Raw genomic sequence first — 22,642 nt, 5'->3', positions numbered from 1 at the left:
ATTATGCTACCTGACCGTCTCATACTCTGCAGTGCCCTTTTCCTTTTGCCTTCAATCTTTCCCAGCATCAGGGTCTTTTCCAATGAATATTCAGGGTTGATGATTGACTGGTTTGATCTCCAGACTCCTAAGAGTGAAATTCTATGTGGAATTGTAGGTATTTCAACAGACTGAGAATGGAGGAAGCTGGCACACCTTACCTGAATCTGAGAACTGAATTTGGAAATCATTTGTAGTCTCTTTCCCCACTCCCCTGCACCATCGGTTAACCAACACACCTCCAAAGAATCAGTCAAAATCCAATGTAGTAATCAATGGGTTTTATTTTCCTAGAACTGAAATCATCTACGGTTTTCAGAGCTAAACTTCCAAAGCTACAGTCAGCAATTTTTCATCAGAGCCCAAGGGAGAGGGGCAAGGGTGAAAGAGACAAGAAACCGAAGAGGCAAATAGACCACTAGAAAGAGGTTGGGAGAGGGCGATTATTTCCCTCTGGCCTCTCAGTGGGTTACAAATCGGATCTGGTGACAACACTGAGTGGACCAGGTGGGGGGTATGTGGATGGAAATGACATCAGCAGGAACACCAAAGCTCCAACTACAACAAAAGTCATCAAGCCCCAAACAGAAGGGGAGCCTCCCAGTGCACCTCAGAAATGGGGGCAAGAGTGGGGGGCACACAAAGGGATGGGGGAGTTCTTTAAAATTTTTTTTTGTAATTTTCTTTTATTAAAAACATTTCCTAAAAAATGTGTCTTTTCCTTTATGTCTGGGTGACGTGTGTGACTGTAGGCTGGCCTTGAGCACTGGGAGAAGAGGGAAAAGGGTAGCTAAGGGTCTCCCCAGGGCATCCCATCTCTGGCCTGAGACCTAAAAGGGGATGGATACTCCTCAACACTCCCACCCAAGCTGGGTGAAGTCAGCCCTTCAGATCTCAGGTCCTTGACCCAAAGAACTTGGAAGACCCCAAATCTTTTGATGATAAACTGTAACTCCCATAACACCTGGGGTCTGCATAAGTGAGACAATTGTGCATTGTCAATCATCAAGGATTTATGGAAGGGAGCGCCTCTCCCCCTCCTCGCGCCCCCCCCACCCCCTACCCCAGCTGTCCCACTTTCCCTGAATCCAGGCAGCTGGGATAATAGGTGTGGGAGGAAGGGACAGGAGCTCAGGGAGATGTCATCCTCTTACCCATCCCCCCACCCCAATTTGAAGTTTGCCCCTCCCAGACCCCAGAAGCCCACCCTGCTATTCATTCTCCATCCCTTCCATTCATAGCCCTGATCCCAGCCAACCTAGACATCTAGAATGCCCGGGGAAGGGGGCGAGGGGTGTCAGGAAATGGAAATAGCCAGTCCAGGCCCTAACAAGTACACTGGGAAACAACTCCAGGCAGGGAGGGACACAATGGCCTCAGCTCATCCCACAGAGCAGAAGACATGGACCTGACTCAGGTCACAGGTGTGTGGGGACACGGAGGTGAGGGCCACGTGGCCTGCCCCATCGGGGTCAATCTCCAGGGTCTGAGCTCAGAAGGGGAGAGTGAGTGGGAAAAGGAGAGTGGGTTGGGGTGGGGAAGGGGTTCCCAGTTTGGAGGCCATGGCCAGTTTCCCCAGTAGCACCCAGACAGCAGCAGGAACGGGGCGGGGGCTCCTCTTGAAACATTGGTGGCTACAGGCTGCGGGGGAGGGTTGGAGGGGAGAAGGGTTAATGGTGTGGCCTTGGCCTGGCCAGGCCCCAGCCAGTGCCGTTCTCCTGGGAGAGCCCCCCTGCCTCCCGAGAGGCTGACTGCTGCAGGCCCTCCTCCTCCTCTCAGCAGAGGGCCCAGCCCTCCCAGCCCAACTGCCAAGGGGCAGGGGGCTCACTCACCTCTCGTGATCTCTCAGGCCCAGGGCCTCGGCATCTTCCTTGGCAGCCTCTTCCTCTTCTTCCTCCTCTTCTTCCTCCTGAGGAGGCCCCCGGCCAGAGCCGGGCTCAGACGGGGTACTGTTCTTCTCCGCCTCCACAGGAAGGGGCCTCTCACCCTCCAAGGTGGCCCCCTCTTTCTCCTCCCCTTCAGGGTCTTCTGCTTCCTTGGGGCGTTTGGGGGAGTCCTGCGGCGGTTGGGCAGAGATGAGGCACAGCTGAGGTGGGACGGGGAGAATGCCCGCCTCCCCCTGCTTTCCCCAGAGGCTCCTTCCTGGGCAGACCAGCGCTCTTCCAGCCCTCTGCCAGCTCAGCTGTCTCCTGCGGCCCATCTTCTCAGGAGAGACCCCCCCCCCCCGCCAAGACTAGGGGCTGAGCCTCTCAGACTGGACACTCCCTGAAAAAGTAGTAACTTCTCTCCTCAAGACTAGGAGCCCTGCTTCTGGGAGCCCAGGCAGGGGGCAGTTACCTCCAGTAGGTCCCCCGCTCTCCTCTTCAGCGCTCCCTTCTCATTCTTCTCCTTGGTTGGCTCGTCAATGACTAGCTTCCCTTCCTCATCACTGCTTCCCTCGGCATTCCCCTTCTTGTCGCCATCACCCTCAGTGGCTTCGGGCTCCGGTTCGGGCTCTTCCACACAGCTCTTTTTCTGGGAGGACTGCGGTGGAGACAGTGGAGGCTGAGTGGCACCAGCGGCTGCCATGCAGGGCCCCCTCCCCAGATCCCTCCCTCGGCCACTCACTCCTTCCTTTGCCCGCCTCTCCCCCGCCCCCACCCAGGTGCCCAGTCTCACAAGTGATTTGAGACCCACCTCTGTCGGATTAGCCCCGGGGTAAACCCACTGGCCGGGCAGGCAGGGCTCTGTGCAGGAGGGGGGAGGGCTGGAGCAGGAGGCAAAACCTCGGGTCAACTTCTCCCAAAGGGAGCTGGGACCCTTTCCCCGCCAACCCCCGCCCCCCACCCTCCCGCCTCATCCTGCCCGGCTCACGAGCACCTCCTCCTGGAAGCCTTTGTGGAAAGAGTTGAGGCCACATCTTCTATTCACTCTGGGCCCGCCAAAGGCCTGCCCCCACTTACCGCCTCAGTCCTGTTCTTGCCCCTCCCAGGCACTGTCTAACAAGTGGCCCCTCACCACAGCTACATCGCACACCCAGAGCCCCATGCCCTCTTGCAGGAAGCCCCCCACCCCTCACCCCATGAGCTCCTACTCTGAAAGCCCTGGTGTTGGTTTCTGAGCCCCACCCTGTTCATGAAGACTAAGCACCACAGGTGGGCCCTGTGTGATCACACCTATGGCCACACCTGCTTTCCAAAGTTGGGGGGTTGGTCTCTGGGGGCAGCCGGCAGCTCACCTGGTAGCCAGAAGCCTTGACGGTGGGGTTGTTCTCGATCTCCCACAGCCCCTCGCTGAACCCTTTCCTCTTGTTGGGCTTGCCAAACTTCTCCTTGGACTCCTCGTAAGGGAAGAGGTCTTTGGGGCCCAGGAATGCCCTGGTGAGAGATGGGAGACTGTGCTCTCGAGCCCCTCACTGCATCTGAGCTGCGCAGCCCCACAGGCGAGGGGTGCTGGCACCACCGCTCTTCCCCCCAGCCGGCCCTCCCTCCCACTTCTGCCCCCTCACTCACGTCTCGTGGGTCCCGAAAAAAAAGACTTGGTATTTGTTGGCTGTTGATTTCACGGCAGCCTCCGGCATCTCGTCAATCTGAGAGCAAAATGAGGAAAGGGAGCATGAGCTGGAGCCCTAAGGTCATGAACTGGAGGCCAGAGGACAAGTGCTGTGGGGCTGACCTCTAAGGCACACACGTGGAAAATCAGACTGAGAGGGACCCAGCAGTTCACCAAGGGGGTTTCTAAACCATTTTTAGCAGTAGGACTTCGTTCAAAGGAAGTCAGACATAAAAGCCCAGCAGAAATCCTCCCTCTCCTTCACAAACCAAACAGCATCCCTAAACAGATCCCGTCCACAAGGCTCCATGTCTCCGCCATCACCCTGGCGGGTCCACCCACTGCCACGCCTCTTGCCTGCACTGAAACCACAGCCTCCATTCTTGCCTCACTACAACCCATTCTCCAAGCTGCCACCAGGGGTAGCCTTTCCAAGTGCGGGTCTGAGCATTCTTTCTCCCTGCTAGTGGCTTTTCAGGATTCTAGGGACCACCCATTCACCATTATCTATAATGTCAAGGTCTGAATTCCAGTGCTGCCACTAATATTTGTATGACCTTGGGCAAACCTCAGTTTCCTCATCTGTAAAATGGACAGTGTCACAGTCCAAGGGTTGTAAGGCTTAAATGACCATAATGTGGTCCATCCCACATATATGTTCGCTATTGTCGTCTTCTCCCAGTACACTGTCTTTCTGCGCTCTGCTCCAGCCACACTGATCTCAGTCTTCTATACTCACTAACTCCTGATCAGCCTTCCGACCTCAGGCCCATCATCACTTCCTCCAGAAAGCTTCCCCACCTCTCCCAATCTGATCGGTTTCCCAGATAAAACTCTCAGCACGTCTCCTTCACAGTGCTTTTTACAATTCCAATATTAATGTCTATGTTGACTATACCTTCCCCAAGATCAGAGAAGTCTGTTTATAGGTCCAGCACACCACCTAGCACACAGTGGGTACACAATAGAGTCACTGGATGACTATGAAACAGACTGCTCTGACTGCAAGTGAAGAGGTGAGGCCAAGGGGCTGCCTATTTAGTATTACCCAGCAGTAGCAGCTCCCCCAAAGAATTTTGGGGAACTCTTTTTGAAAGTCACATGACATACACTCTCATTTTACAGACAAGGAAACTGAAGCTCAGAAAAGTGATTTTCCCAAAATGACAGGACAAGTTAGAGAGGGCCAGATGTCAGAAACAGCTCCTGACTTGATTCTCTGCCTCAAATGTCCCTAGCGGGTGAGGGACGCTGTGATGGAGAAGGAGCAGAGGTCTGAGGCCAGGGAAATAGTGAGATGCAGCTTCTCCCGGATCAGGCCCTAGAAGCCCAGGCCAAGCTGAGTTAGGGGAGGAGAACTACAACTCCCAGCAACACTTGCAGCAGCCCCAGTGGCCTGGCTTCCCGCCGGACAGAGGCCAGGTGGCCATGTTGACTGGGGCCCCAGGCGCAGATAGGAAAGAGAGACAGGCCAAAGCAGTGATTAAACACACACAGAGAGTAGAACAGTGTGTCTGACTAGGGACCTGGGAGACAGGGAGGCTGGAAATAAGCTGACACACACCCAGGGGAGGGGGCAAGAATCTGAGGGGCATCTTGCTCCAGACATGGAGTCTTCAGGCTCCTGAGCACCTCCCCCCTTGCCCTGTGGCCTCTGGGGACAGAGGTCCAGCCCCTCCTCCCCAGGAACGCCCAGCACAAACTGCACCCTCCCCACCACCCAGAGACACGGGTGTGAGAGCAGGGGGTGGAAAGGCATGCTGTCCCCCCACCCCAGCTCAATCCCCATCGCCATGACAACCCAACCCCGCCCCCAGGGCCACTCAGCAACCAGGAATGTGACTGCTCCCCCCCCCCCCCCCCCCCCCGCCACAGGCCCTCTCTCCAGATTAGGGAGGAGGGGACACTAACTCACACCCCACCCCCAAGCCTGGAGTCTGGCACCTGGGTCCCTGGCTGTGCCTGAAACCCCAGCCAGGGCTGAGGGCCGGGCCCTGCTCAGGAAGCCAGAGCTGGGGTGTGGGCGGAGGAGGAGCCGCCTCCACCAGGACACCTGGGTCCTGTTGCCAGCTAGTTCCCCACCCTCCTCTCAGAGGGGGGAACAAAAAATAAAATGAGAGGCTCCAGGGCTCAGAAATCCCAGGAGACAGGCAGGCATAAGACAATAATAGCAGAAGCCCTTTCCTAGGCCTCTTTCGGTGGATCTTTGTGCATCAGGAAAGAGAACTGGGGGTGGGGGGTGGGGGAGTATCTAAGGGTCCCAGTTAGGAACTCATCTGGGCTCCATGTTTTCAGTGCCACACTTGAGCCAGGCAGTAACAGGCTTGTAGGAAATGTGATGCAAGGGGAGAAACTGAGGCCCAGGAAAGGGGCTAGGGTGAGCAAAGGAGTCAGAAACAGGAAACACGCGAGAGGTGCTCTCAAGGAGCTGAGACCAGGCAAGCAGCGCTCCGACCTTCAGTCTCCTTCCCGTGGGAAACAAACTCAAAGAGAGAGGTGGCTCAACACTGTGATGGGATCCAGGAGGCCACCAGCTGCCCAGCCTCAGGGGCGGGGGAGAAACAAAAGAATGGATGGAATTAAAAATAGAACGAGACACACCAGATATACCCACCCTGCTGACTTCTAGCAAAATAAAGGGTGGGTCGAGAGGAAAGAGGGAGGCCAAGGACCTGGGCAGATGGGCATCTACCCCCAAAAGGGTAATGCCACCCCCACCCCATCTGACCTTGAGAGTAGGCACCTGTGGGGGAAGGGCCAGGAGAGCAAGTGCTTTTCACTTAATGGAATTCCCAACCCCTCACCCCAAAAAGGGGAGACATTCCTTCTCCAGTGGATCCTTCATCCTTCAAGCCACAAAGGAAATGTCTTATCTTGCATTTGGAAGTGAAAGGCGGTTCTTCATCGACAACATAGAGGATATGAGGTCTCAGGGGAGGCCTGTGCCCCCAGTACAGACATGTGTCTCCCAGGCGGTGCCTTTATATCCAGACTGTGACTCAGAACAAGTGAGTCAAGGCTAAGTGGGTCAGGGTGGGGCCAGAGAAGTGCTGGAGACCCCCCACTGCACGTCCTCCACTGGCCAACAGGGGAGGGGGCTCTGCTCCTTCCCAGCCATTTTAGGAATCCTGGCAAGTTACTTCCCCCTGGCTGGGGCTCTTCCACTCCCACACCTGCCTACTGCCTTTGCCTAGCTCCTTCAGACAGGCCGGAGCATAGGCAATCCCATCCTGCCAGAGCCCATGGACACCTTCTAAGGTCTGAAGTTCCCAGGTGAGGAGTGGTGAGAGAAAATTAAACACCTCTCCCCCAGCCTCATACCCAATCCAGGCCCAGGGGCGCCTGGCTCAGCACACCGGAAGGCAGCCCAAAAGGCTAAGCCCACACTGACTGCCAGCCAGGGTTCTGACCACCACACCCAGGGCCCAGGCCTGACCTGACCCAGGAACCGGAAAATCTGGGGCAGGAGACAGTTGGGGCCAGGAAAGTGTGGCAAGCTGGAGAGGCAGAAAAGGTGGTGCCTGGGTGTGGGGGAGGGGCAGAGAGAGAAAAGATGGGTGAGGCCCTTGGGCTGCGCAGGTTTTCTGGGACTGTGAAACAGGAAGTGAAGAAAGGAGGAAGGAACAGAAGGGGAAAAATCCCTGAGTCTTGCAGGTTAATTGTTAAGTGCTTGGAGATCCCCCGGGGAAGTTAGGCAGAAGGAAGAGGAAAGGAAAAGATTAAGATGGAGTCACACCGTCCTTCCAGGCAGGTCTTGCCTACCACGTGGTCCCTCTGGCTGGACTCTGCAAGCACTGGGCTGTTTCAGTCTCACCCAGAGTCAGTCACCCTCCCCAGAAGTAGGGCCTAAGGAAGAAAAGTCCACACATTTGCCTTCACCATGGCTGAGGGCTCTGGTTGCCTATTATATGGAACAGTTAGCAAGGCTCCTCCATTCCTCCTCCATCTCAGGAAGAGCCAGAGTCTCTTCAGACTCTGCCACTCTATAGACTAAGACAGCATCCAAGGATGGTAAGGAGACCCCAATTTGTCTGCTCTTTTGGCATTCAAGCAGAATGTATTCAGAACATAACTACCTTGGGTGTACCACTCCCTCTAATTTTCATAATCAAGACCCAGAGCGCAGGCAAAGGGTGGGGTCCTATCTCTTTGGGATCCAGTCTGGTCCCCCTCCCCCAACTCTAACTTTATCTAAAGGGTCCAGCCCTCAACCGAGCAACAGACTGCCCCCTGTCCTAGAGGCCCGGGATGAAGAAGAAATAGACAGTATTCCCAGCCCCAGTGCTGCCCTTACCCCAAGGCCACCAGAAACCTGAAGGTCTTCTTCATATGGGCCAGTATGCGTCCATATGGGGCCCTCCCCTCTCTGCAGCCCTAAGGGGTCCTCTGCAACCCACATTCCAGCTGAGCCCCCTCCCCAGTCTCTGGGCTTTCTCCACCCCCAGGAGGTAAGAGCAGTAGAGACCTCGGTTCAGTTCTTGCCCTGCCCACCAGGACCTTGGCATCTGAACCAAGAAGCCAGATGGATCAAAGGTGCAGGGTAAAGTACATGAGTGTCCACACACCACACACAGACATACACACACACAGCTGACCGTGGCTGCTTGCTCACACTGCCCCCAGCCGCCACCACCACCCAAGTCCCCTAGGAGGCCTTGGAAGTTGGGAGAGCCCTGCTTCACTCTAGACTTCACTCCCACTCCAGAGGCCAGACATCTAGAAGTTTCCAGGAACAAGGAGCTCAAGGCATATGGGATTAGACACATTCCTGAGGAGAGGGTACAGAGTGAGGATCTCCTGGATTTTCTCAGGCTGGCCCCAAAGTTGGTCTGCACACTCTTAAAAGGACCCAGGGGGGCCTGGACCAACTTTCCTCAGGGCAGGGTCTGGCCCAGCTGAAGACACAGACTCACATGGAAAAGAGCAACCCACAGCCAATAACGCAGTTCTACACTTGGCCCCCTCGCCCAGAAGACTCCTTCCCTCTACTTCTCTCTGCCCTTGGATTTCACTCTATACTCGAGGGCCAAACCCAAAGGCCCTACACCATCTTTGAAATAAGTTGCCGGAGGCACTGTCCCTTGTGACACCCCCAACCTCCTCCAACGACCTCTGGCAACCTCCCATACTGTTACTTCACCTGTCTCAGTTCTAGGGGAAACACGATGAATGCTCCAGGCTGGGCTTTTGGGCCCCACCCTCCCACCTGGCCAGGTGCTGGGCGGAGGTGGTGGTGGGGCGCCTCATATTGGCGGGCTGAATCAACCACATGGCAGACTGGACCGTTCTGGCGGGAGAGGCTTAAGAAATGGGGAGGAGAAGCAACTCGGGTTCCCTCCACCTCCACTTACAGGGAGGGCAGCCTGGACTGGACTTCTCAATCCAACAAGGGCCCTGCCACCCTCAGCCCCAAGTCTGAGTTGGCAGCACACGAAACAGTATTTTTGGGGGTTGAGGAGTGAAGGGTACTAGCGGGTGATTTCCAAACCAGGCAGATTCCCTCTTCTTCCGCCCCCCACCTCCCCACAACGATTCCTCGACCCTCCCAGCTTCAGATCTCTTACGGATGCCCCAAACCAAAGTTTTGTAGAAGCGAACTCCGCCTCCGTTTATCCCTTTCTGGGCTGAGATCCTGCTTAACCATCTCATCTAGGAAGAGGCGAGTTTGAACCAGGGGTAACAATCAGTGAAGAAACTGGGGGTCTCTAAGGGGGTCCCTGAGGGGGGTAGCGGTGGCGCTTGGGGGGGTGGGAGGAGTTACACGACTGGCCCGTGCCCGTGTAGCGCGCCCGAAACCGCTGGGAGTATGGGGGCTGGGGGCGGAACTGAGCACGCGGAGCCGGGGGCCGGAAAGTGACCGGCGCTCTCGGTTCCCCACGCCGCGCACACGCCACTACGCGCGGACGCCGTGTGGCCAGGTGTTCGCCGCCGCCGCCGCCGCCGCCGCCCCACCACCCCGCCTCCACCATTATATAACTGGCGGGTGGGTTTGGAGTCGCTTGGCTAAGACTCGGGGACTCAGACGCCCCCCGCCCCCCCTCCCAATCCCTCCGCGCCGAGCGCTCGTGCCCTCCCGGGTGTTATGCAACCCAAGCCGGGAGGTGGATAGGAGGCGGCGGGCCGCGCTGCTCACCCGGGCCGGCCAGTGTGGGTAGCCCTTCATCTTGGCGAACACCAGGTCCCCGCATTTGTACTCCTTCTGCCGGTTGGATCGCGACATGGCGGGGCTCCGGGCGCCCCGGGCTCCGCGCCGGGCCGGAAAGCGCGAGCCCAAGTTTGCGCGTGCGGCGGTAGCGGCGCCGCTCCGCTCCGGCCCTCGCGCGGCCCCCGCCTCGATGGTGGCCCCCGGCCCGGGCTCCGGCGCTGCCACGGCGACTCCGCCCGCGCGCCGCACGGACGGGGCGGGCGCGGATCTGGGGCAACGCTCCGGTACGATGGGTGCGCGCTTGTGCAGTTGTTTGTGTTTGAAATTCAATTGCTCCCTCCGCTGCGCGAGGCCTCTTCCTCCACCCCCCGCCCGGTCCCCACTCCTCCCTCCTCCTTTTCCCACTCCTCCTCCTCCCCCCTCCGCGCTCCCTCCCGCGGCGGTTTGATGCGTGCAGCTTCTTGACGCCCTGTGCCTGCCACTGCCCGTCGCCCAACCTGGAGCCGCCTGGCGGCGCGCGGCGACACAGGCGTGAGGAGCCGATCGCCGAGCAAGCCGAGTAGGCTTTGTGTGCCCGCTGTCGGTGGGTGCCGGCCCGCCCGCGCGCCCGGGAGGAGCTGGCGCCCGGCTGGACGGAGCGGCCTGGCGCCCCTCCCCCGGGCCCACGGGGCGCTCCCAACCGCGGCTTCAGCGCAGCCAAGTGTCGAAGTTTAGGCGTCGTGCCTCTGCCCTCGGCTCCATCCCTATCGGTGAATGTTAGCTCCGTTCCCGGTGCGTGGCTGCGTGCTGGGCGCTGGGGCGAGGGCTAGGTACGGCGCCACTGAGCACACAGAGGTTCGGCCTGGGCCTCGACGTGCTTACAGTCAGCGGGGTGTTCCCTGAAATGCCGGGCATTGCGCCCTACGACGGCCTTTGTGGAATTTGTTAGCAAGGAGATTTCGGAGTGCTTGTGGCACAAAGTGGCCACGTTCTGTGTGCATTAGATAGAACTGTTCTTTATGTACTTTCTGGCAAAAGAGATCTGGGCTTCACTACCAGCTAAACCTGCAAAGATGAGCTCCGTTCTAGTGGGAATAGACAGTAGAATGCCAATAAATCCCAATCCCACTTCGATGTAGCGTAAAGTCACTACCTGTCTTGGGAAGGCACAGGTGGAGGTGAGAGTCTGGGAGAATCTGCGAAGGTTTTACAAAGGTGTTGACTTTGAGTTGGGTCTTAAAGGACAAGAGTGTGATTTTGCTGGATTCCAGAGACTACATTTCAGCTTAAGTTATATATTAAGAAATGATAGAGCCAAAACTTGAATTCGGGTTTTACCATTAAACCAAACAAAACTTTGCCATAATTACAATTTGCTGTCACTGTATTGGTCTTGGATTTGCTGAAATTCCAGACACCTGTGGTAACTTAGAAATAAGATATTTGGATCTTATGTTATAGTATTGTCTAGATTCTTAAAATTTTGCAACAAAATATTCTAGGTTTGAAGAGAGAAAATATGTGTTTTTCTTCCCACAATTTCCTGATCCTACTTCAAAGCATATGCAGAGTCTCCCTGATAAAGAACTGCAAGATGAAGCCAAAAGGCCCAGGTCCAGGGCCACATCCTATCATGCTGTTCACTAGCAGTAAGAATTGTGCTACCCTCTGAACATCTCCCTGAGCCTCAGTTTCCTCAACTTGAGATGGGATCACATTACTTTCCTGCCAACATCACAGACATGGAATGGCTGCTTATCTAGCCAAGGCCTGAGCTTGTTTCCTATGGTCCTTCATATCAGTTGGTTGTCCTTATGTCCATGGCAATGCATCTCACAAGTTTTGCCTTTATACAGTATGGCCTCTCAGCATAATCCAACCTTGTGATAGGAGTCCCTCTGGCCCTGTCCACAGGCATTCCAGGGCTCAGGCTGCTGGTACAGCAGGACACTCTGTAAGGTCCTCATGCATGCACTCCGCCACAGACTTGTCGATTTGTTTCAATAGCAAATCCAAACTTGTTGCAACAGAGCTGCTAGGTCCCAGTTAGTGTTTACTCTACCCTGCATTCCAGTTTGAAATGCAGTCAGTGTGATAGTCCAGAGTCTGTCAGTCTAATACCTTTCTTTGTTGTTCTTATTGTTATTAGGAGAGAATCTTGTCACAAGTTCTTAGAGATATTTCAGTAAATCCAGTGTCACAGTTGGTTTCCTTTTAGTGTCCAAGCCAGTATTATAAATATGCTGTTTCAGTGCAACCAATGCATTTTTAAACTATTTTCCAATTTGGCACACCCCAATTTAGTTCAAGCCAGACTCCTATCCATTTCTCCACTTTATTGCGTGGAGATGGCAATAAGGCTTCTAAATTCTTATTTTGCAGCAAATCTCTTGGGCCTGTTATTCAGCCCACCATGCAGATGCTGGTTGAAATAAAACAACCAGAGTTCCCTTTGTTGCAGTAATCTCCCAGGCCTTGGTTGCAATTTAATATCCAAGTTCTCCTTACAATAACATCATCAACCAATTCACAGCTGCCTCTAACAACCAAGCCAAGAGCTGAAGAGGGTCAGTTACAGGGGCGGGTGTAAGCCTGCATCCCCTGGGACTCAGGTCTAACTTAGTGCTTTGCAGAATTCAATGTGCAAATGAATCACCTGGGGAGCCTCTTAAAAAGCAGATTCTAACTCAGGTTTGGGGTCATCTGCATTTCTGTTTCATCACCCCAGGTGCTGCTGCTGGTTTAAACCTCCGTTTGATTAGTAAGGTCCGAAACACAGGGTCACGGCCCCCAGATGGCTAGCTCAGCTTGGAGCTAGTTCACAGATGTCTCCGTGAAATGGTTCCTTTGACGCTGGTGTTGGTTCTACATTTTTGTGGGAGGAACGTCAAGAAAGAAGTCAGTGGACTTGGGGCCCTAGGGCAGAGAAGACTTGTGGGTGCTGATCTGGCTCTAGAGTTCTGAAGTGAGTCTGGAGGGGCAAGGTCAGGGAGATGGTGGGGGACTTATTTCTGACCATGTCAGACAGAAGGAGGAACTGGCACAGCAGTAGGGTTGTGAAGCTTAGAATACTAGAGGAAGGTAATGTGGTCTAGGGGAAACTGTGTTTGCAGTGTCAAGGGACCTGGGTTTGAGATTTGCTTTTAACAAATGACTTAACTAGAATTTCTAAACAAAATGTTCTTCTATTGCAAAAATACTAATACAAATAGCTACCCTTATGGGGTAGTTGTGAAAAGAAACGGAGATCATCTGAGTGAAAACCTTACATGCTCATTAGGTTCAAAGGAAATGTCAGTTTCCTTCCCTTTAACTCCTAAAAGAGAGTCGAGGGGTTTGGCTTCTGTCCCAGCCCTCAACACCGTGTGACCTGCTCCCATTACCTCTTCTTGGCCCTGGTTACCGCCTTCTGGAAAATGGAGGAGAGGAAAATGAATAGTTTAGACCAATAGTTTTCAAAACTGCCTCCGTTGCCCCTTCTCACTGGTGCCACCCAAAGTAAAAAAAAAAAAAAAAAAAATCCATGCTTTTATGCATTTTACAATGAGTCAGAGTGGTTAAGAGTCTGAGATTTAAAAAAAAGAGTCTGAGATAACAAAGTCTGAGTACCTGCTTTACCATGTGACACACTGTCTCTTTAGGAAACGACTTAACTGTCCCCAGTCTCAGTTTGCATCTCTGTAAAATGGTCTGTAAAAAGGAGTTGTGGTGAAGAGTGAATGAATTTAATGTATATTAAAGTGCTTTAAATCGAGCCCAGGAACATGGTAAGTGCTTGATAAAATCACTTATCACTGTATTTAGATTTTGAATAATATTTAGTTCAAGAAAATGGGTTCCTTTGCAGTGAGATCCTAGGTACCAGCCTTATGCGCTGGTAAAACTGGCACTTCTACCTGGGTGTGGGTGTTCACGTGGGCTTGGAAACCCGTTTACCTGGATTTGAGTCCCACTCCACCATTCACTCACTGCGTGACCTGCCACAAGTTACTCAACCTTTCTGTGCCTCAGTTTTCACATCTGTAAAGGGGGATGTTGATAAATCAATTAATACGTTGATATTCATAAGTGCTTAAATTGGGGATCTTGGTTCCCCGACCAGGGATTGAAGCCTTGCCCTCAACAGGGACAGTGCAGAGTCCTAACTGCTGAACCACCAGGGAATTCGCAGGTATTCAGTTCAGTCAGTTCAGTCGCTCAGTCGTGTCCAACTCTTTGCAACCCCATGGACTGCAGCACGCCAGGCCTCCCTGTCCATCACCAAATCCCGGAGTTTACTCAAACTCATGTCGATTGAGTCAGTGATGCCATCCAACCATCTCATCCTCTGTCGTCCCCTTCTCCTCCCACCTTTAATCTTTCCCAGGGTCAAGGTCTTTGCCAGTGAGTCAGTTCTTCCCATCAGGTGGCCAAAGTATTGGAGTTTCAGCTTCAGCATCAGTCCTTCCAATGAATATTCAGGTATCTCAGATATTAGCTGATAATATATTTATATTAAATTATATTAGCTATTTTCTTAAAAATGCTTATGTTGTATAACTCTTCTGTACTTATAATATCTTGAATAATACAAATATTTTTAAAAAAGAATTCTGTTTTTTGTTGTTGTTTATTTTTATTTTTTTGGCCATCATGCAGTTTGCAGGATCTCAGTGTCCCAACCAGGGATTGAATTGGTCATGGCAGTGAAAGCCCAGATCCTAACCACTAGACCACCAGGGAACTCTTAGATTCTATTTTGCAAAAGTGAAAATCATTGGATTCATTCTCTATTCTCTATTCATTCTCTATTCTTCTAACATATCTATTTAAACTTTGATTGATTAAAATTAAATGTTCCCTTCCTCAGTCATATGAGGCACTCTTTAGGTGTTCAGTGGCCTCATATGGCTATTGCTGGCTGTACCGGACAACACAAATATAGAACATTTTCATTATCACAGCAGTCCAAGGACAGCACTGTTCCAAGGCCATGGCTTCCCACTTGAGCTGTACATTAGCGTCACTTGAAGAATTAAAAAATACTAATCCCTGGGCCCAACTCCTCAGAGTTTCAATTTAATTGGTTGACAGTGGAAGCTATTAAAGGGTTTAGGTAGGAGAGACGCATGAGCAGAGGTGAACTTCCAGAAGCTTCATCTGAAGGCAGCATGGATGTGGAGGGGCTTAGACTTGCCAGGTCACAGAAAGGTTCTGCAGTGGTCTCTGCTGAGGGACGTATGACCCCACATGTGGAAGGGTCTTGGCAGCTGCATTCCTGGATTTTCTTCTCCACTCTTCCAAGAATTATGGTGGCAGTAACTCCTTAGCCCTCAGGGGAGAGAACTTCAGCCTTCATAGAACAGGAAGGAGGGATTTTCTGGAGATCCACTTGTTAAAACTCTACACTTCCACTGCAGGGAAGCAATCCCTGGTTGGGGAACTAAGATTCTGCATTCCAAGAGGCATGGGTCAAACAGAACACCTCAAGATCCCCATGAGTTGTAGATGCCATTTAAAAAATTCAGCTTAATTAAAAAAAAAAAAGTGAAGCCAAAAAATAAGATAAAAAATTAAAATTCAGCTTATTTTTTATATGGAATTAATATGTGCATATGATACGAAATTTAGAAAGTCAAGAGATAATTTAGTGAAAAGTCATCTCATGTTACCCCTCCCCATCCCCTGCCACCCCAATTTTCTTCTTAGAATCAAAAAATTACCAACTTCATATGTCTGCTTCTAGTAATATTCTCTGTATATAATTTTCAAGCAAGTATAGAGCTGTTTCCTTTAAGTAAATTGTAGAATCCCATATATACTGTTCCACACTTTACTACCTTTTACTTAACATATATCTTAACTCCTTCCATTTCAGTCCACAAAGACTTGCCAGTCCACCTTCATTTTTATGACTGCATAATAGTTCATGACATTTCTGTGTCAGAAATGATGTATGTAGCCCCTGTTGATGGGCGTTTAGGTTTTTTCCTTTCTTTTGATAATACCAACAGTACTGTAGTGAATAATACTGTACCATTTCATCTCTTTCAGCAGTGAGGATCCTCACAATTTCCAATTTGCAAGATGAAAAAGGTCGTTTGGTGGCGGCGCTAGTGGTAATGAACCCACCTGCCAATGCAGAAGATCTAAGAGAAACCGGTTCGATCCCTGGGTCGGGAAGATCCCCTGAAGAGGGCATGGCAACCCACTCCAGTATTCTTGCCTGGAGAATCCCATGGACGAAGGAGCCTGGTGGGCTACTGACCATGAGGTCGCGTGGAGTCGGACACGACTGAAGCAACTTAGCGCACACACACAAAGGTCATTCAGTGACATTATTTGCAGGAGTTTGGTGACAAATACTGCTGGAAGTAACCTTGCTACTTATAGACAGAGGCATCTAAGGTTGAATGAGGAGCCCCCACTGTGTATGGCCACAACCCCCGGGTCTGTCTGCTTTGCCCTTGGTCCCTGAGACTTAAAGGGAACCAGAGTCAGGCTGACAGAATAACTGGCTCTGATCACATCTGACTGCTCTCTTCAGCCCCTTCCCATCAAGGGCATTGCGCTGAGACAGTGGGGAGGCCTGGGGAGTGCATGGGTGAGGAAGAGCCAAGTGCCCTTTTCTGGAACGATAAGACTGAGCCCCAGTGTGTCCTCTGCCCCTCCCCCTTGGGGGAGAGAGAGTAACAGTTGTGGCCCTACTGGAGGAGGCTGATTACGGCTTCTGTGGGCACAGATGGCAATGGAGGCAGTGAAAGGCCTTTTCTGCCACCACATTGCCATGGGCCTGAAGCCTCTTTCATTCATTCCCACATATACCCCTAGGGCATTTGCAGGTGCCATGTCAGGCCCTGGGGGAGTGTTGGGGAGAAGGGGTAGGTCTGAAGATGAACAGGTGGCTGGGAGTGAGTAGTCTGGTCTCTAACTTTCCTCCTGGAATCTCCCTTTCTGAGCATCCTGGGGATTTCCTTCACCCTTCTCCTGTATTTTCTAAGCTCTAGGTTTAGAAAACCCTTTCATGGTTAAACATCACCACCACCCCCCTTTTTTTTGATGGAGCACATCCTCTGGTAGCTTCCTGAATAAAAATACTTAGAATGGAAAATTTGGAGAACTTATATGTTTGAATATGTCTTTATTCTACCCTCCCACTTGGTTGATAGTTTGGCTTGGTGTTGAATTCTAGATTGGAATCTTTCCTTCAGATTATTTTTTTTACTTTTTTTTCTTAAAAAGTTTTTTTTTGGCTGTGCTGGATCTTTGGTGCAAAGTGTGGGCTTTCTCTAGTTGCAATCGAGCAGCATGTGGGATCTTAGTTCCCCAACCAGGGCTCAAACCCTCATCCCCTGTATTGGAAGATGGATTCTTACCCCCTGGACCACTAAAGAAGTCCCTCTTTTGGATTTCTGAAACTCTTGTTCCATTTTCACCTGTGTTACATTCTGCCCTGATCCATTTTAAGAGATCTGTTTCTTTTCTTTGGGAACTTTCAAGATCTTCTCTTTGTCTTCAGTGTTCTGAAATTTCATACTGGTGTGGATCCATTTTTAACCACTCTGCTGAGCAGTGGGTGGGCCCCTCCAATCAGAAAAAAAAAAAAAAAAAAAAAATGCTTGGCCCTCAGTTCTGGGAGGTTTTTTGTAATTATTCCTTTGATATTTCCTTGCCTCTTTTTTTTGAGGTAGGGGAACTCTTATTGTTCAGATATTACACCTTCTGGGTGGTTCTCTGATTTTCTGAACTTTTCTTTTCCAACTCTTCTAGTGAGAATTTTATCTGTGCTCTTGTATTTTTATTTCTCAAGAATTCTATTGTATTTTCTGCTTGTTACTTTTTTTATGGCATCCTGTTCTTGTTGCATGTATACAATATTTTCTCTTATCTGAGAAAGAGGATAGATTTTGGAAGTTTTCTTCTCCCTGCAGTTTCTCTATTTTCACTTGTTTGTTTTGTCTCTATCATTCATGTTAGAGTGCCTACTCATATTTAAGAGTGAGGGACTTAAAAAATAGTGAGAGACTAAAAAGGCATCTTGGACCTATGGGCATGTGGTTGGAGCTTCTCATTTGAGAACTTGGTGTGGGGGTTTTCTGGATGGGAAATTTGTAGGGGGAATCTCTGATATGGGATTCCATAGATCTTTCCTCTTGGGCTGAATACATTTCCTGTGGAGATTTCCCCCAGTATCTAGCCTTTAGGGTAAAGGCTGCTGGTCAACCTTCTGGGAAAAACAGATCTGGGGTCTCAGTATTCTATATGCATATTGCTTTAATTTCTTTGATGTCTATAAAATACCCATGCCCTTGACTGTGCCTAGTTCTCTTCATAGCAGAAACCCTCTCTGTTTTATTCCTCTGGGAAACAAACAAAACAAAACCCCCCAAACCTTCCTTTATTTTGCCTGGGTTTGGAGAGAGGCAGTCTGCCCTTAGTATGAAGTGGGGGAGGGGATTCAAGGATGTAATATTTGCTAACCAGCTTTTAACCAGCTCTCACTTTTGTTCCCTTCCCTTCTGGAGGTACTTGATGCCATACTCCTGGGCCTTCTGAGGTTTCTGCAGGTAGTTCAGACTGAGTCTCACCATTCTCCAAGGCCAGCTTGCTTCTCAGCTCTCTTGAATGTGTCAACTCAGTACCACTGATGCTTTCCACCTTCCAAAATGTCACTGTGCTCTCCTCTTGTCATGTCCCCATCTTTGTGGGTTCAAATCTTTTCAAAATGATCTTTCAGTTCAGTTCAGTTCAGTTGCTCAGTCATGTCCCACTCTTTGCGACCCCATGGACTGCAGCATGCCAGGCTTCCCTGTCCATCACCAACTCCCAGAGCTTGCTCAAACTCATGCCCATTGAGTCAATGATGCCTTAGAAAAATTCCTTTAATTGAAGTTTCAGTAGAATTTCAGGAGGGTAAATTGAATAGACATACCTAATCTGGTTCCCTCCTGAAATTCTACTAAAACTTCAATTAAAGGAATTTTTCTAAGGCATCATATGGAAGACTTTATTAATGTAATTACTACTTTTGAATAGGGAATACATGCACAAGTTAAAAATTTCGAAAGGTATAAAGGAGTAAGCAGTGAGAAATAAATCTCCTTCCCATCCTCGTCCTCAAATTTCTTTAATCAATTTCTTGCATGAAAACAACCTTTTGAGGGCAGGGTATCTACCTATTAAGGGAAATCAATGTTTACAGTAAGAGGACCCTGCTTAGAAAATATTTGTTAAAAAAAAAGATCTCTGCCCTTTTGGGGTGTCTCTTCACTGCAGGGCAGCAAGATGTGTTGACCAGGAATAAGGATAATCATTTCCCTTTGAAAGTTTCCCATTCTCTTTCCTGTCATACTCTATGCATTTTTCAGAGGAGGAAAATGAAACTCAGAGAAGTGACTGTCCAAATTCACCAGAAAGTAGGTTGGGGAGCCTAGATTGGAAAAGCTGGTATTAGAAGGCAGCAGTGTCCAAAGCATTCCAGGTGCAAGGTAACACTGGAGAGTTGAGTTTCTCAGTGTGGTCCTTAGTACATCTGCTTTGCAATCAACAGAGGAGTTGCTTAAAAATCCAGACTTCTGGGTTCCACTTCCGGGCCCCACCCACTGAAGAGGAATCTCTTAGGCTAGAATTCAGAAATTTGCATTTTTAAAAGTTTTTCAGTGATCTTAGGCACATTAAAGTTTAAGAATTGGTGGGCAGAAAAATGCTCTGGGGAGCCAGAGCAGGGAGCAGACAGATTTAAGCAAACAGATGGAGAAAGCAGCATATGAGTTTGTTGGTGAAGGCAGGGTGAGATTTAGACACATGGAGAAGGTGGGGAGGAGGGGACCATAGCAGCCTTGTCTAATGCAGAAGTCATGCTCAGGCTTTCACTGTCCCTCTTTGTTGTTGCCATCATCATCACCCACCTTGGTCATCCTTTCCATCTTCCTCTTTAGCCACCTCCCTAAATCTTAACAGTCTCTCTGGGCTGAGCTCAGCAGAGCCTTCTGCTCTGGCAGTAGGGAGATGGAGCCCACACAGAGGTGGTTTAGAATATAAAGGACACACACATAGTTGACAAACAGAGGGCACCCAGTCACAGTCAGCAGAAACGGGCAAAGATGAATATATAAGAAAAGGACACGAAATTACGGTGGACAGAGGACAGCTGCAGAATCACGAGCAGACACATGAGAGGTGGGAAAGGATACATGTAACATGGGTGGATATAAAAGGAACTCATAGAGACCAATGAACAAGTCATACCAAAAGGCACAAGGAACACCAAACACAGAGACAGATACAAAGGACATATGCAGATAGATAGCTGGGGGACAGGCAGATAGGGATGAACTTAAGGGATGCCTCAAATCTGTGAAGGGGACTGAGATGTAGCTGGCCCCCAATCCCCACTAGGCTGAGTTGAAGGGATTAACCTGAAGTACCAAGCTCTGCCTTTTAAATGGTATGGACCTAACAGAAGCAGAGGATATTAAGAAGAGATGGCAAGAATACACGGAAGAACTGTACAAAAAAGATCTTCACGACCCAGATAATCACGATGGTGTGATCACTGACCTAGAGCCAGACATCCTGGAATGTGAAGTCAAGTGGGCCTTAGAAAGCATCACTATGAACAAAGCTAGTGGAGGTGATAAAATTCCAGTTGAGCTATTCCAAATCCTGAAAGATGATGCTGTGAAAGTGCTGCACTCAATATGCCAGCAAATTTGGACAATTCAGCAGTGGCCACAGGACTGGAAAAGGTCAGTTTTCATTCCAATCCCAAAGAAAGGCAATGCCAAAGAATGCTCAAACTACCGCACAATTCTACTCATCTCACACACTAGTAAAGTAATGCTTAAAATTCTCCAAGCCAGGCTTCAGCAATACGTGAACCGTGAACTTCCTGATGTTCAAGCTGGTTTTAGAAAAGGCAGAGGAACCAGAGATCAAATTGCCAACATCCGCTGGATCATGGAAAAAGCAAGAGAGTTCCAGAAAAACATCTATTTCTGCTTTATTGACTATGCCAAAGCCTTTGACTGTGTGGATCACAATAAACTGTGGAAAATTCTGAAAGAGATGGAAATACCAGACCACCTGATCTGCCTCTTGAGAAATCTTTATGCAGGTCAGGAAGCAAAGTTAGAACTGGACATGGAACAACAGACTGGTTCCAAATAGGAAAAGGAGTATGTCAAGGCTGTATATTGTCATCCTGCTTATTTAACTTGTATGCAGAGTACATCATGAGAAACGCTGGGATGGAAGAAACACAAGCTGGAATCAAGATTGCCAGGAGATTGGAGAAGGAAATGGCAACCCACTCCAGTATTCTTGCCTGGAAAAGTCCATGGACAGAGGAGCCTGGCTGGCTGCAGTCCATGGGGTTACATGACTGAGCATGTGTGCATGAGGGTGGAGGGTCACGGGTTGGTAGCAATAAACTGGTAGAACTAAAAAAAAAAAAAAAAAAAAAAAGATTGCCAGGAGAAATATCAATAACCTCAGATATGCAAATGACACCACCCTTATGGCAGAAAGTGAAGACGAACTAAAAAGCCTCTTGATGAAGGTGAAAGTGGAGAGTGAAAAAGTTGGCTTAAAGCTCAACATTCAGAAAACGAAGATCATGGCATCTGGTCCCATCACTTCATGTGAAATAGGTGGGGAAACAGTGGAAACAGTGTCAGACTTGATGGTGACTGCAGCCATGAAATTAAAAGACACTTACTCCTTGGAAGGAAAGTTATGACCAACCTAGATAGCATATTCAAAAGCAGAGACATTACTTTGCCAACAAAGGTCCGTCTAGTCAAGGCTATGGTTTTTCCTGTGGTCATGTATGGATGTGAGAGTTGGATTGTGAAGAAGGCTGAGCGCCGAAGAATTGATGCTTTTGAACTGTGGTGCTGGAGAAGACTCTTCAGAGTCCCCTGGACTGCAAGGAGATCCAACCAGTCCATTCTAAAGGAGATCAGCCCTGGGATTTCTTTGGAAGCAATGATGCTCAAGCTGAAACTCCAGTACTTTGGCCACCTCATGCAAAGAGTTGACTCATTGGAAAAGACTCTGATGCTGGGAGGGATTGGGGGCAAGAGGAGAAGGGGACGACAGAGGATGAGATGGCTGGATGGCATCACTGACTCGATGGACATGAGTCTGAGTGAACTCTGGGCGTTGGTGATGGACAGGGAGGCCTGGCGTGCTGCGATTCATGGGGTCGCAAAGAGTCGGACACGACTGAGCGACTGATCTGATCCGATCTGGTCTGACCAAGCTCTGCCTTCCAGGGCCCTTGCCCATCTTTCTGTCTCACTGCCGAGTGAGGTCAGGACCCTGGCTGGAAGGGCGAGGTGTGATCCTGGATGTGCACCTTGGTAAAGGCTAGATCACTTACACCTTCTTATGTTACATTTATTTCAGCTCTCAGATGTTTTTAATTAGGCTTGAAGTCTTGAATCTTTCTGGCTTGTAGCCCAATTTCGTACAGGTCTCTCGAGCCCTGTTTGTTCTTGGGGTGTTTTATTCTAACTTGGAGTTTCAGTGGACTCGGAGACTTCATCAGCCTCATTTACAGATTACTTTCTCTTTAAGCTACCCTCCCCCAACCCCCGCCACCTTCCCAGACGCCCTTTCATTCCCGACATTACTTGCAGCTTTTCAGAGCACTACGTTTCCCATAAATCTTAGCGCCCAAGCAGCTGCCCTAGAGAACTTCAAGTACCGAAATGCTTTCCTATCTGTCTCCGTAACCACCGCGGTGACCGATGGGGCTTGTAGTTATCTAGGAATTGTCAGGGGACAACCCCCCCCCACCCCACCCCCCCCCCCCCCCACCCCTAAAAAAAAAAACCAAACAAACCAAGAAACAAACCCAAAACTACTCATCCCAGGAGTCCTAGTATCAGAGGCGGATTTAGCGCCTGTCTTTCTCCGGACCCGTCAATCCTTCCTCTGACTCCAACTCCCGCCGTGCCTTAC

At 50.2% G+C, this 22,642-nt stretch overlaps 1 protein-coding gene across 2 annotated transcripts; it reads right to left on the bottom strand.

The window, feature by feature from the left end:
• Positions 1-305: 305 nt before the first annotated feature.
• Positions 306-9,838, bottom strand: HDGF (heparin binding growth factor). 2 transcript variants are annotated; one of them, XM_006051950.3, is made up of 6 exons: positions 9,704-9,838; positions 3,531-3,607; positions 3,257-3,395; positions 2,377-2,562; positions 1,872-2,095; positions 306-1,680 (listed from the first exon to the last, which is right to left on the bottom strand). In XM_006051950.3, exons 1-6 carry the CDS (start codon positions 9,788-9,790, stop codon positions 1,674-1,676), a joined length of 720 nt encoding a protein of 239 aa, XP_006052012.1. In that variant the 5' UTR covers positions 9,791-9,838; the 3' UTR covers positions 306-1,673. The 2 variants fall into 2 exon arrangements, with proteins under 2 accessions (XP_006052012.1, XP_025143432.1); XM_025287647.2 differs by lacking the exon at positions 9,704-9,838 and adding an exon at positions 8,711-8,729.
• Positions 9,839-22,642: the final 12,804 nt, after the last annotated feature.

Source organism: Bubalus bubalis, chromosome 6 (genome assembly GCF_019923935.1).
Source record: "Bubalus bubalis isolate 160015118507 breed Murrah chromosome 6, NDDB_SH_1, whole genome shotgun sequence".
In the NCBI taxonomy this organism is placed as follows: domain Eukaryota; kingdom Metazoa; phylum Chordata; class Mammalia; order Artiodactyla; family Bovidae; genus Bubalus; species Bubalus bubalis.
This window is presented reverse-complemented; position numbering and strand designations above follow the sequence as displayed.